Source organism: Akebia trifoliata, chromosome 7 (assembly GCF_017979445.1).
Source record: "Akebia trifoliata isolate Shusen 1 chromosome 7, ASM1797944v1, whole genome shotgun sequence".
NCBI lineage: Eukaryota > Viridiplantae > Streptophyta > Magnoliopsida > Ranunculales > Lardizabalaceae > Akebia > Akebia trifoliata.
Window position 1 is genome coordinate 1824229 of NC_141381.1, and position 15080 is coordinate 1839308.

Genomic DNA, 15080 nt, shown 5'->3' on the forward strand with positions numbered 1-15080 from the left:
ATGGGCTGATTTTTGGGGAGGATGATCTTCTAATCATAGAGATCATCCTCACCAAAAATCAGCTCATTCCAAAACTTCTAACCTATGTAGGACAAAAAACGTTTGTTAAAGTGTGTGGTAAAACTTAGGGTGCTGAACATTTCCCATATATATATATATATATATATATATATATATATATATATATATATATATATATATATGGGTCCCGTTCGGCACCCTAAGTTTTACCACACACTTTAACAAACGCGTTTTGTCTTACATGGGTTAGAAGTTTCGGAATGGGCTGATTTTTGGTGAGGATGATCTCTATGGTGAGGAGATCATCCTCACCAAAAATCAGCTCATTCCAAAACTTCTAACCCCATCAAAATTGATTTACAAAAAATGGACGGTCCACGATTTTTCAACGTGTAAACATGGGGCTAAACATTTCGGAATGGGCTGATTTTTGGGGAGGATGATCTTCTAATCATAGAGATCATCCTCACCAAAAATCAGCTCATTCCAAAACTTCTAACCCATGTAGGACAAAAAACGTTTGTTAAAGTATGTGGTAAAACTTAGGGTGCTGAACATTTCCCTATATATATATATATATATATATATATATATATATATATATATATATGTTATGTAGAGGTAACTCATCAAAGTCTTCAACTTTATCTCCTTTATTTTTTTCTAACAAAAACTCATAAAAAATGCACACAAATCTCTCTCTCAACTCTCAAATGAATCAACCCATTTATGGAAAAACTTTTTCAAAGAGTTTGATTCCTTATTTTTTTACGAGAATCTTTATGCCGTATTTATTAGATGAAATATACTATACGAACCTAGGTTTGAATACGTTAATCTACCATTTATAGATTAGTTTCCTCACTAATCCATTCAAAATACCAATTTTAAAATTATAATTTTTTTTAGTCTCATTGAACTTCCTCTAATTTTCAATTTTTACTGATTTTAGTCAGAATTTAATTATAAAATCATTTTCATTTTAAAAGTAGGCATTATTTATGATCTAATCCAAAGGGTTCCTCTTTAAAAAAAAAAAATACTAATTTTTCTAATTTGAAAGTATGAGAATCGGGAATCGATCCGAACCAAGGTTAATTTGAATTGGTTCGGTTCTATAAGGTAATTGGATTGATTTAGTTTCAAATTTGTAGAACCGATCATATTTGATTCCATTCTAATTTTGCCAAAATCCGAACCATGTGCACCCCTACTCTCCTCCATGCCCCTGCCCCAACACGAGACGACAAACCAAGTTTTATATCCATCACTGCAAATTGCACCCTATATTGCAGTTGTACCTTGTAAAATAGAAAGATCGTTTTTTAGTTATTTATCAGGTTTCACTTCAGCTAATTCCCCTTCTAGGGTTTTTCTAGGGTTTCTGTTCAGATTTCTAATTTGTAAATCCCCAAATCAGTAGAGAAGATCATGTCGTATAGTTCTAATCGATCATGTCACGGTCTCCCCGATCTCTCTCCAGAACCTTTAATGGCTTCTGGTCGAAGCGGAGAGAAGCTGAGCCTTCCAACACTTCAATCGAAGATGAAATGTGATCCAGAAGGATACGAATCCGAGCTAATCCTCCTCTATCGCCACTTTGATTCCTCTCTTCATCTCTTCCAACAACAAGCAGCTTTGAACTTCAATTCGATCAGTGGCGTTGGTGGAGACCCTACCGTTGCAAAGGAACTCGGTGAAATGGCCATGTTCTTATCTCACGTCACTCCATTTTACCTCACTCATCTCTCTGATTTCCCCCAAAAGATCTCTGATTTTCTTCGTTCTGCGGCACGGTCTCTCCCTTCGTCTCTTCGGTGTCATCTCGCACAAGCCCTAATTCTCCTCATTAATCGAAAGGTATATATATGAGATTCACATGAAATGTTTGTTATTTATTAGCATATGAGTATAAGCCCTTTGGAAAACTTACTTTTGGTCTAGAGCACAGTTCCAATATCTCTGATATGGACATTGTTTAAATTAAAATATCGAAATGTGTCGGCTGACATATATCGGAATTCAGCTGAGACTGATACGGAACATTAAATGTTGCAGGATGTATCGGGTAAAACCATATCGATTTTTTCATTACTCTAAACATTCAATTGATACAACATTTTAAACATTGGATATGAGTTATGCTCTAAAGGAGCAATTTTTTAAGCCCCTCATTAGAAAATTTATGTGGTTAACAGACATATTGATGTTGATGGAAAAAAACCCTATGGTCGAAACACAATGTTTCAGTAATATACAATGCAAAATGACAACCAGCAAAATTCGTTCCTTGAAGTATTGTTTGCATTTTGAAATACCCTCATCTTTTGCGTAATAATTTCAAATTGGGTAAATTTGAAAACTTCCAAAAATCAGAGTTCAGGTGAACATTCATGCATTAAGAACCACTTTAACTAATGCGTGTAGTGCTGCACTGAAGTGACACTATTTAGGGTTTCCATATTGTACAATCTTTTCTTTTTTCCGCTTATTGTGGTATCCCCACCTTTCGGGTGAGACTAATTCCACGGTCACATGCACTACCCCCCTCAGAGAGTCCTACGTGTAAGTTGCAACTGGTTGAGTCGAGGGTCAACTGGACCCTGGAGGGTGGCCCCAAAGAATTCATTGTTTTGTGGGGTTTCAAACACTTGACCTACCCTTCCTGAGGAGTTTATCAAGGCTCAACTTGCCACTAGGCCAACCTCTTGGGGTAGTACAAGCTTTTATTAGAATCTTTTCATTTTTTTGTAATTGATATGATTTTATGATATCAAATCATGCACTAACTTTGACACATTTCTTGTTTTATAGATAGTCGATATTGGTGAAAACCTTGCATTATTCATGGAACTTCAAACTCTAGGTGATAGGGCCCTGAGGAAATTGGCCTTCTCTCATGTTGTTCACAGTATTCGGCGCTTGAACCAGAAGCATAAAAATGAAGCTACAAATCGAGGACTTCAGAATACCCTATTTTCAATGCTACAGGTTGGTAATACTTTCTTGTTGGTAGTGTTTTTTTACATGTCTAAATTCAAGAAACAATCCCCGGCCATGATTTTTTTTTTTGGTTTTGTTTTTGATGCTTTATCGATGAAGAAAAAACTATTTGATAGTGATTTCTTTAAAAAATTTCATCATCCATGTACTGAATATTAGGGGGCAAGTTAAGGTTGACACTAATCATACACGGTTTAAAATATCGGAATGTATTGGCCGATATGGAACATTGACCTCAAAACATTGAATGTTTTAGGAATGTATCGGGTATGTGTCCGAATTATCGGTTTGTATTGAATGTATCGGCCGACACAGTATTGTTTTTTTTAATTAACTGAAATATTCAATCGACATTTTAAACCTTGATTTTATACCAGTTGTTAATCTGATGTAGATAGGTTTGGCGATATTTATCTCAATACCTATGATCGAGTTAAGATGTGTAGAAGAAAGAAATCAACACATTGACTGAGTCAAATCAGTCAAAACCGTGTCAACTCAGTTTGACCAAGTTTGAGCATAAGAGATTGATATTGGTTCTTAATTGCAATTGATTTCCATCAATCTCAAATCTAGATTGAAGTTTCTAGTCCATTTTGCTTGACATAGAAATTCTTCATTACTCTTAGTCTTGGGATTTCACCTTAGAACCAGATTTTGAATATAAACTTCAGGTTTGTGTGTTCTACCCTACATCATAATCTCACACAACCCTCATTTATCTAGGCTTAGGAACGGCAATGCAAGCCTAATGTAGATATACCTAATTCATGAAAATTATTTGTTTATGTAGGAAGAGGATGAAGCTAAAGCTAAAAGGTCTCTTATTGTACTTTGCGATCTTCACCGGAGAAGGGTATGGTTTGATGATAGAACAGCAAATGCAATCTGCACAGCATGTTTTCATCCTTCTTCCAGGTAATAGATCGTACTACAACTCCAACATGTCATGGCCAGTCCCGAATAACCAAGTAAAAATGAATATGTGAATCTTTTAGGATTATGATCGCTGCTCTATCATTTCTTCTTGGTTATGAGCGGATAGAAGAAGCAGATGATAGTGAAGATTCTGCTGGTGAAGACGATATGACTCCTCAGAAGCCTCAAGTTGTTCTTGGCAGGGAGGCTGTGTATAAGGTCATTTGTGCATCAATATTCTACTGTTATTGTGTCAATTTATCATTGTATTCGTCATATAATTTTCAGTGCAAATCAATTTATCTAAACAAATTATTTACGTGATAAAAAGCACTTTCTAACTGAATTACTTGATGCAATATATTTTTATGAACTGAATTACTTGATGCAATATACTTTTATGAACGAAATTTACTTGAAAATTTCTTGTAATATTTAACATTGTACTTAGTAGCTTTGGGACCATAGGGTCAGATTTCATCCAATTCAATTGATTGGGCCAAAACAAGATGGCTGATACTTTAGTTAAAGGATATATATATATATATATATAATTTTATTTATTTATTTTTAAGTTGAGAACTCTCCTGTATCTTAAAACTGTCAGATCAGTGTATTTGACTCAAACAAGTTTCCATATCTAAGTTGCATAGCCTGAAATTTGGAAAGTGTGATTTAAAAAAATATCTGAGTCTGGCCTACAGCTATGTTTGTGGAACTGATCAAGTCACTTCTCACTTCAAAAAATTAAAGGAGGATGATTAAAAAATGATGGTGAATGTCATCTTGGCATATTGTTCCCGTTGTTTTCTTCTACTTATCAAGAAATGTTAAGTTGGTACAGTATTTTGAAGCAAATGTCTCATATATCAAATGGCTAAAATCCATCAGATTTCCAGCACTGTTATTCAATGAAGCATACATTACTACTTTCCCTTAGATTCAAGAAATCCACGAGTTTTATAATTTTTTTCGTATCCTTGATTTTAGGCACATCACAAAGGCACAATTTCTAGCAAGAAGAAAAAACAGGCTAAATTGCAGCGTGCAGTTCGCAGCATGAAGAGGCAGCAACGCATTTCATCAGAAAAAACTAGTCCAAATTATTATTCACCACTTAATCATTTGAAAGATTCACAGGTTAGTTTGCTACCATATTTTTTTCCCCAGCGTGATAAATATGTTTATTGGATGCAAATAGTTTTCTGATTTGTATCCCCCATTTGCAGGGCTTTGTAGAGAAGCTTTTTTCACGTCTTCAAACATGCAATGAACGGTTTGAGGTAGATAGTTTAATTTTTCTTTTCATTATTAATTCATTTCTTTACTGTTTCTTGATTTGGGCTTCTCCGTTATAAATTCTTAGGAATGTATTTGACTTTATCAAGTTCATCTTGTTCTGTTATATTTTCTTGGCATTTGCAAGAATAGAAGTAGTGGATACCTAAGTAACAAGGACTTGAACATGGGTTTCACTCTCTGACAAGGGTACAAGGTATCTGACATAAAGCCTTTGAGAGGCCCAATGTCACGACCCCAATTTTTATATCTAAATTTCCCCAAGAAACTTAGATATAAATATCGGAGTTCCATTCATCATTTGCAGAAGCGATAATTTTCATTATTATAATGAGTTCTTACATTGAAACTACAATAAACTCTTACAATTATCCTTAAACACGCTTATAAAAATAAAATAAACTATCCTTAAACATGGAAATCACTATATGACTATGAAAGCATGTTCAAACTAAGTTCATCTCGACAGTTGATCTCCAGCATTCGTCTAACTCTCCCTATCTTCTGCTGACATAAAATTTCGAAGAACTATGAAGCCCAACAGTATTCTAACAGTTCTATATCGAATTTAAACTATACAAAAATCAGATAATTTATCATATAGTCACAACGAGAAATCAAATAAAAATAGTGATACAAATAATTCTTATTTATCCTTGCATTCTAAATTTTTGGTCGATCGTTTATCTTAGTTTGTTGCTCTCAACTAGTATCAACCTTTCTTGAGGAAACATGTGCCTCTCAAGGTATATTGCCAATTGAGAGCTTCTTTGAACATGATCAACCTCTCTTTAGTAAACCTCTGACCTCAAGGTATTCAGTTGATCAAAGATTTTTTTTCCTTAATGCCCGAGACTTCTTTACCTCCCTTCCTTGGACTAGGGAGCAACCTTGACCAGGTCGACCTATCTTGGGGAAACCTTGGCCCCCAAGATATTTTTCCAGTCAACGTTGGGTTTAAGTTAACTCTATCTTGGGGATCTTTAACCCTCAAGGTATTTTGTTAATCTCTTTCATCATCTTCTTGCATTTCCTTATTTTCAATGTCTTTCAACATTTTAGCTTATAATAATTTTCAAGTACTAGTCAATCCTCTTTAATTAAGCTTTTAGATAATTTAAACAATATACTTATAAGTCATGTAAGAATATAGTCAATGCAATAATATAATGAAGTTTAGAACTTATGACATTAAACAAGATATACTGAAAATATACTCAAGATTGATATGTTCTAGTGGATTTCCGAAAGAGAATCAGAATTATGGTAGGCTCAGGAGGAGGGGGGGGGGGGGGGTGGAGTGGGGGAGAGTTCGCTTTTGAGAAGATATTTGGTGAAAGGAGACCCTGCTTAAGTTGATGTTCCCCCAAACTCTTTTTGTTATCTACAAAGAGGGGATTACCAGTGTTCTTTTCTTAACCAAGATGAGAGTGCGTCAGTGTGGGACCTCGAGTTTAGAAGGAATATAAATGATTGGGACTTGGATGGGGTTACTTTACTTTTACAGTGTCTGGAAGGAATGGGGGTTAACATTAAGGCTTTAGATGCTCGTTGCTGGGTAAGTAGCAATTCAGGGGCCTTCTCAGTAAGCTCGTTCTATGAGTCCCTGATGCTTGCAATTAGTAGCTTCCCAACAAAGGAGGTGTGGGGCCAAAAAGTCCATCTAAAGGTGGTTTTTTTCATTTGGTGAGCTATTTTGAGCTAGAACTTAACCATGGACCAACTTATGTTCAAAGGTGTGTGAGGTCCCAATGTTTGTTTGCTTTACCTGAGGAACTGATCATGTTCTCTTGCATTGTGTTTTCGTGAGACATATTTAGAGCTTCTTCCTAGGTAGGTTTGGAGTGGAGGGTTGCCTCCCTGGTTCAGTTTTGTCCCTGTTGCAGTCTTGGCAGGAGTGGGGCTCTTCTTAATTTGATGCCAAGAGAGTGCTTTGGATGCTTACCCTGTTTGCTATCTGTTGGGGGATTTGGAAGAAGCAAAACAATATGCATCCACAACAAGAAGATGAAATCTGAATCATGCATCCACAACAATTCGATTAATCATAGACATTTAATTTGAGGACCAAATTCCCATAAGAGAGGGAGAATGTCATGCCCTGTATTTTATAAGAAATTAAAATTTCAAATATATATGTTACATATATTCTTTAAGGTGTATGTACGCATAGTTATAAGTGTATGTATATATATAATACACATACGCATAGAGGAGTGAATGAATAATTTGACCATTAATAAATTATGATGTGTTACCTATCAAAAATAAATAAATTTTGATGTGTGTGTATACTAAGATAAAGTATATTATATGCATAACTTAGATTTTATTTATTTCATTAAGCAAGGAGTTAAATTTTAATATAGCTAGGACATTGGGGTGTCACACGTCACTACATAAACATCTAAGGAAAAATTGGCATTTGGGACATACTTTTATTGTAAAATCATGTATGTGGATCATGTGGGGTCTATTTTGTAATGAACAATGTTGAAAATCCAAAAGAGGTTGTCCATTGTAAGGGAACCAAAGTGAGACCCACTTGTTTTAACTAATGAATGTATGAAATAAATGGAGCCTCGGTTCACGTAGGACTTGGTTCAATGTCCTAAAACCAAGTCATTCTCTAAAAATACCTGTCCTAGTCTCCACATTCTTGGCACAATCTTAGAAAAGAAGAATTATGGAGAATTAGTGTGTGTGTGTGTGAGAGAGAGAGAGAGAGAGAGAGAGAGAGAGAGAGAGGAGGGGGGGGGGGGGGGGGGAAGAGAAAGGGAAAGGAGAAGAGGAGATGATCAAGTGAAGGATTAGAAAGAATTCTGAAATGAGGAAAGTGAATGATCAACTATTATTTAGGTAGGTGATTTTATTCTAATCCTTTTGTTTGTAATTTAAATTTTAGATCATAGATTAATTTTATGTGACCACTTAGCGATCTTTGACACTTTTCCTGAAAAATCTAAAGAGTAATGGATTCCGACTTCTTGGTGAGAGTTGTAGATATTTGGAAATTAAACATGATAAAATCAAGAAGCATAGAATTTCATCGACGAAAATGGGAGTTGGAACAATTTCAAAACAGGTATGTTCTATGTGCAGGTTTGACACTCTTCACGTGTCAACACCTTTGACGTCATTTCTGATTTGGATATAATGGAAATACGGACAAAGGTACTTCTAGAGATTTGCAGCTCGTGAAGACTAAATGGGTTTAGACATATGGTTTGTTTTATTCTGCCAACGTATGTAGAAGTCATGGGCATTTTAGTACAGTTCTATAAATCTGAATTTTTTGCAGAATACAGGTTGGGACAACAATGTTAAATTTTTTTTTACTGAACTTAGTAGTGAGAATTGGGACTGGGCATCTTTTAAGAAAATGTAGGTCTCAGTCGAGTGGATAATTTCATAACTTCAGTTTGCTTAATTTCTTATCTGGAGCCTGAGATATCATCAAAACAAGTTTGGGCTATAATTTCTCCATTTACAAGAAATTCAAATTTATCTCTATAGTAATTTTTAGGGGTGCACATTGGATTGGGTAAATCTGAGAACTGAACCAATCCAAAGCCTTTTGGATTTGATTGGTTCGGATTGAGCATGGTTTGGTTTAGGTGCGGATTGGAAAAAAAATCCGATTGATTTGGTTTGATTCCGGATTAGGGGTATAATACAACCGAACCAATCCAAAGTATCTATTATAATATATAGATTATTTAAAAATAAAACCCTTTCTTAGTTTCGTTCTTCTATTATTTATTTCTCTCTTCTTCAAGTTTGAAGAAAACCTAGCCGTCGTTCGTATCACTCACCACTCACCACTCACCACCTTGTCGGAAAACGAAGTGGTAACCCATCTCTCTCTCAATTATGTTAGTATGTTACGAAGAGGTAACTCATGAAGTCTTCAACTTCGTCTCCTCTGTTTTTTTCTAACAAAAATTCATAAAAAAAATGTAGACAAATCTCTCTCTCAACTCTCAAATGGATCTACCCATTTATGGACAAAATTTCTCAAAGATTTTGATTCCTTGTTTTTTTACAGGAACCTTTATGCTGTGTTTGTTAGATGAAATATACTGTACGAACCTAGACTTGGATTCGTTAATCTACCATTTATGAAATAGTTTCCTCACTAATCCATCCAAAATACCAATTTTAAAATTTTAACTTTTTTTAGTCTCATTGAGCTTCCTCTAATTTTCAATTTATATAGATTTCAGTCAAAATTTAATCATAAAATCATTTTCATTTTAAAAATAGACATTATTTATGATCTAATCCAAAGGGTTCCTCTTTTGAAAGAAAAAATACTAGTTTTTCTATTTTGAAAGTATGAGAACCGAGAACCGATCCGAACCAAGGTTGATTTGGATTGGTTCGGTTCCAAATTTGTAGAACCAATCATGTTTAGTTCAGTTCCAATTTTGTCAAAATCCGAACCAATTCGAACCATGTGCACCCCTTGTAATTTTGTTTTGAAAAACATAAATCTATAGGTTATAATACAACATAAGATTAACCCGTGATCATAAGTTTAAATCCAAAATAGAAGGGTTGGAATAAAAGCACTTGCCTAAATAATGATTGATCTTTCACTCTCCTCATTCGAGATTTTTTTCTAATCTTTCACTTGATCTCCTCTTTTGCTTTCTCTTCCTATCTATTGTTCTTCCTCCCTATCTCTTACACTAATTCTCTAGGATGTTGCCAAGTATGTGAAAACTAAGAGAGATATTTATAGAGAATGGCTTGGCTTTGGGCCATTGAACCAGGTCCTAAGTGAACTGAGACTTCATTTATTCCATGCATGAGTTAAATTTTCTTACTACTCATTTATTTTGATTTTCATGTTTCCCATAAATTGATTAAAAATCCAGCTTTGGGTCCCACTTTGGTTCTCATGAAATGGATGGCTTCCTTAAGATTTCCAATATTATTCATTACAAAGTGGATCCCATATGCTCAACATGCATGATTTTACAACAAAAGTGGGTCCCACATGCCAATTTGCCCTTAGGTGTTTATGTAATGACATGTAGCACCCCAATATCCAAGCTATGATTAAAATTTAACTCCTAACCTTAATGAAATCAAATAATAAAAGTGGGTCCAACATGCCTGTGTCTCTTGATCTATGTAATTACATGTCGCGCTAATATCTATAAGGTATAATTAAATTTAACTCTTAATCTTATTAAAACCAAAATAATAAATGAATATATTAATAGTCGCAGAAAACATTTCTGTATAGTATACTCCAAAACATTATAAAAGTTGATTTTTAATAGCAAATGGGCATGTTTAACAATGAAATGAATTAGTACATGGAGGACTTTCCATAGAAAATCAATAAGATAAAGGGTGAACACCTAACATGTTTGGATGGGGTGTTTTGAAGTGGAGGCAAAGAATCGTAGACTTTAAGTCCTAGGAACCAACTTCCATAATACTTGTATATATGTCAGAGTCAAAACCAAATGTCCCTACTCTGTTGCATTTTTTTCACGTGAATAAATTGCTTATTTTCATGTCGGGAAATTGGTTTAATATTCCTTCTGCTTTTGTAAATTTTCATCCAAAAATTGGCTCAAGATTTAAACCTTATTAGTTACGTATTGAACTTTCATACTTAGTTGCAAGATGCAACGATTTGTGGTAGGATCCGTAGCTTTATCAATTACAAGCTCTGAGATCATAATTTCAACCATTTATGCCAATAATTCTTTGTACACATCCTTTCCGAACTATTTTTTTTCCTCATTTTTAATGAAATACTCAACCCTTTTTCACATCATATATGAATGCTTTTTTTTTCAGGTGAAGATGATGATGTTGAAAGTAATTGCTCGAACTATTGGGCTCCACCGCTTGATCTTGTTGAATTTCTATCCTTTTATGCAAAAATACGTTCAGGTATACCTCGTTGATTATGCTTTAAATTAGACATTCTTTTCTTATCTCTCTTTCTTTCTTTTTTCTGTATAAGAGTTGCTTTTCTTTTTCAAGCTTCATATTAGTATTTGACTGCATATTGGTATTTTGGCAGCCTCATCAACGTGATGTCACAGATTTGCTTGCGGCAGCAGTCCAGGCTTGCCATGATATGGTTGTGCTTTTTATTGTGTAGCTGTTAATGCCATAGTCCATAACTTTTCTTTCTTGCTTCAATTTACAATTTTACTGCTTTTCCTTTATAATCATGCCACCCCCTTTGTAGATCTGTTCTGATTGGTCCAATTGATATTATCTTAACTAGGTTCCTCCAGATGCAGTTGAACCATTATTCAGACAAGTAGTAAACCAATTTGTACATGATCGTTCCCGTACAGAGGTATTGCTTGATATCTCTTTTGTTTCAGTTGAGTATTTCTTTGTGTTGTCTATGATTTGATTTTAAAGCTATATTGCTTTTGCTAGGCAATTGCTGTTGGACTGAATGTAGTAAGGGAGATATGCCTTCGCATGCCTTTGGTATACTTCTCTATCCATTTGTGGCTTTGTTGGTTTCTTTTTCATGTGCACCCTTACCATGTTAACACTCATACTGTTGATTGTGTGTGGACTATTGACCTGTCTCCATATTTATGACAATAGAAGAGCTTTCCTAAATTTTTGGGTTAAAGAGAATATATTCCACACATGCTTGTTTTAAAAAAAAAAAAAAAAATTTAGTCCTTGTTACTTAGCCATATGGTGTTCTTTCCTTGTTATCCTTTAGCACCTGCTCTTTTGAAAACCTTGATTTATTGTAGATGTGTGCCTTGATGTTACCTGAATTATGAGATTTATTTTATCCTTCTTGGGCTTCTTTCCAAGCCTTCACTAGTTGTAGATGTGTTCATTAGCCTAGAACCAATGTTTCATTTCCAAGTTTTATGGTCCAGGTTTCTTGCTAATATCCTCCACAACCATTTTCCCTTTCTTCTGTTTGGTACTCACGCCTTCTGCAAATATATGTGTTTGTAAGCCCATCAAATTGTTCTAACTCTCTAATTATACTTTTCTTCTTGTGTCAACTAGTTGATGACAGAGGATTTGCTGCAAGACCTTGTCTTATATAAGAAGTCGCATGAAAAAGCAGTTTCAACAGCAGCTCGTTCACTGATCGTTTTGTTCAGAGAGGTCATAAAAAAGTCGTCTTATTGGGCTATTATTCTATTTTCATTGTTTTGTTTATCAGCGAATCAGCTGATGATGGCTAAAGTATTTAATTTTCTTATACAGGTGTGCCCTTCGTTGCTGGTTAAGAAGGATCGTGGGCGCCCTACTAACCCAAAGGCAAAGCCAAAAGCATTTGGAGAAGTGAATGTTTCCAGCGATGTTCCTGATGTTGAGTTGCTAGATGATGATGATGATGGCGACAGCGATGGTGAATCCACATTCAGTGTCGGAGTCTCTGATGATGAGGTGAAGGCTTTCGCTACTGATGATGAACAAAATCAGTCACTTGTTGTGGGGGCTGGCAGTGTCAGCGAGGAAGAAAATGATGAAATAGATGAAGGACAAGATTGTAACAATGATGATGACGATGATGAGGAAGAATCTGATGGTGTTGACGATGTTGATGATGATGATGAAGAAGAGGAGGAAGAATCTGATGGTGATGATGAGGGGGAGGGGGAGGACGTGGTAGATAAGGGAGAATCTAAAGCACGGAAGAGGAAGTTTTATGATTACGATGGACAAATGAACGCTGCAGATACAAGCCTTCGGGCTTTAAAGAAATTAGCAGGAGCACATATGGATCATGTATCATCAGACTTAACTGATGGTTTTCTTTCAAATGAAGATTTCCAACGGATTAAAGAGCTAAAGGTACGTTTCTTTTTTAATGAAATTTATAGAGCTTGCAGTGCCCAAACTCTATAAAGTGACAATTTCAGACCTTTTATCTGTAAGGTCCTTTATGGAAGCTTAGAAAAAATTTCCTGAAAAATATTTTTGTAATGAATAATTTTGTACTGTTTGGGATTATTTGAAAATTCCAAAACAGTAGAAGATCTTTCCCAAGGAAAATTTTCTAAGCTTCTTCCGTTAAGGGCTCAATAGAAATCCAAACCCCTTAATCTGTAGATCAAGAGAAAACTGTCTTTGAATTTGAATTCTTGAGCCTTTGATTGTACCTGTTGAATAAACCCCGTTGGAAAATAAGCATCACCGTAACACAGTAAACATACTGCAATGGAAAACATAATTCACCTGTTATGCCTTAACAAATGTCAAAAGCCTTAGCCCTTATGTAAATACTTCGATGATTATTTTTCTAACTTCCATTATTCGTCTATTTATTTGGGTTATATATCAGGCAAAGAAAGATGCAAAGCTTGCTTTGACTCAGCATGGACTGTTAAAAAAGGGTTCAGATGCAAAGTCAGCAACATTTAAGATTCCTAGTTCTGAGCAGCTAAGTATTAAGCCAATGGATCCAGCTAAACTTGAGGTGAGTCCACTATTTCCTTATAGGCTGTTGTGCCCTACAGTTTATTATTGCTTCTCTCTTTTCTCCAAACTGAGTTTGCCGTAGTTCCTATGGAAATTGGTATCCTTTAAACATTATATATATAACTAACATGCTCATAATTCTGCTTTACAGATAAACATAAGAAGAAAACTAAACAAGGAAGAAAGGCTAGCATTAGTTAGAGCAGGGAGGGAGGATAGAGGGAAGTACCAGGCCCGAGCTGCCGTTAAACAGAAAAAGGTGTGTTGTGCTACTTTTATATGCTTAAATTTTCATTACTTATATTATTGAACTTCTACTTATTTCTGGAAAGTCTTTTACTGGTTATCAGAATTATGTAGCACGAGTTGAGCCCAAAGACTCTTTAAGGCACAATTATCATCAGTTGCTAAGAAATGGAAATTGTCCCGAATTTTAAGAATTTGGGCTTATAAGAAACAACAATTCCCACCTATGCATGAAAGCAAAAGTGGCACAACACTACTATTTTACTAATTTGTTTTTTATGAGAACCGAATAATATTCTAATGCTCCTGTAACCATATTATCCATACGCTGACCTATTAACTTGCCAAGTTGGCCAGAATCGGACCTGGCTTCAGAAAGCATTATGGGTATTTTTGGAATACCCCCCTGTTAAATTGGTGATATTAGGTTTACCCCCTTGCAAAAAGCATTATTAGGTTTACTTATCAAAAAAAAAAAGCATTATTAGGTTTAACCCCCCCTCCTGATCAAAATTTTCCTTTTCTTACAATCAAGAAAAATTTCACCATTCAATCATCAAGAAAAAACAACCTTGACTTACGATCAAGGGGGTTAAACCTAATATCACCAATTTAATAGGGGTGGTATTCTTAGGAATACCCAAACAATTTCGTGGTTGCTAGCAAATGTCATGGCTTCAAGTGGTAACCACAGAGTTTCCATTTTCTTAAATATCCTCTGACTGCATTTTGGTGCTGTGCCGTGATATATGGATAACAGACGGGTGGTTTGAGCAACCGGCAAAAGGAGCACAAGAAGGCAATGCCTCTAGCTGCAAAGAAAGCCAAGGTCGCACGATCGCGACAAGAGAAAAAGAAACAATCACGGCTGGCTGGCAAACAGTTCCGGGGAAAGAAAGCATGGAAGTGATGATCTATAGAAGTGAGTTCTGTTTTTGTCCAATGCCGAATATTTTAGTTTTATTTTTATTTTTTCTTGCCAGTTTTGTTTTCTTGTTTATTATGTTAGTGAAATTTTACATCTTTTGGGCTCCCTGGCTCAGCTTGCCAGTGGAGAGCGGTCATGACTTCTAATAAGCACATTAGTTTGAATGTTAGCCATTGATTGTTTTTATAGAAAGAATGAAATACTGTTTTTATTTGCT

General features: G+C 35.2%; 1 protein-coding gene across 1 annotated transcript; it reads left to right on the forward strand.

Moving 5' to 3' along the window:
- Positions 1-1293: 1293 nt before the first annotated feature.
- Positions 1294-15080, forward strand: LOC147397924 (uncharacterized). The gene is made up of 15 exons (XM_086447007.1): positions 1294-1881; positions 2836-3012; positions 3818-3942; positions 4023-4161; positions 4933-5082; positions 5172-5225; positions 11065-11160; positions 11294-11353; positions 11504-11578; positions 11665-11718; positions 12268-12369; positions 12472-13062; positions 13553-13687; positions 13841-13948; positions 14696-15080. Exons 1-15 carry the CDS (start codon positions 1453-1455, stop codon positions 14843-14845), a joined length of 2445 nt encoding a protein of 814 aa, XP_086303133.1. The 5' UTR covers positions 1294-1452; the 3' UTR covers positions 14846-15080.

What these genes read in the sequence shown, in the direction of transcription:
- LOC147397924 (XM_086447007.1), top strand. Translation starts at nt 1,453, where the DNA reads ATGTCGTATAGTTCTAATCGATCATGTCACGGTCTCCCCGATCTCTCT. An exon ending in TCCAGGCTTGCCATGATATG is followed by an intron (nt 11,354 to 11,503) that starts GTTGTGCTTTTT and finishes TATCTTAACTAG; the next exon opens with GTTCCTCCAGATGCAGTTGA. An exon ending in TGGATCCAGCTAAACTTGAG is followed by an intron (nt 13,688 to 13,840) that starts GTGAGTCCACTA and finishes TCTGCTTTACAG; the next exon opens with ATAAACATAAGAAGAAAACT.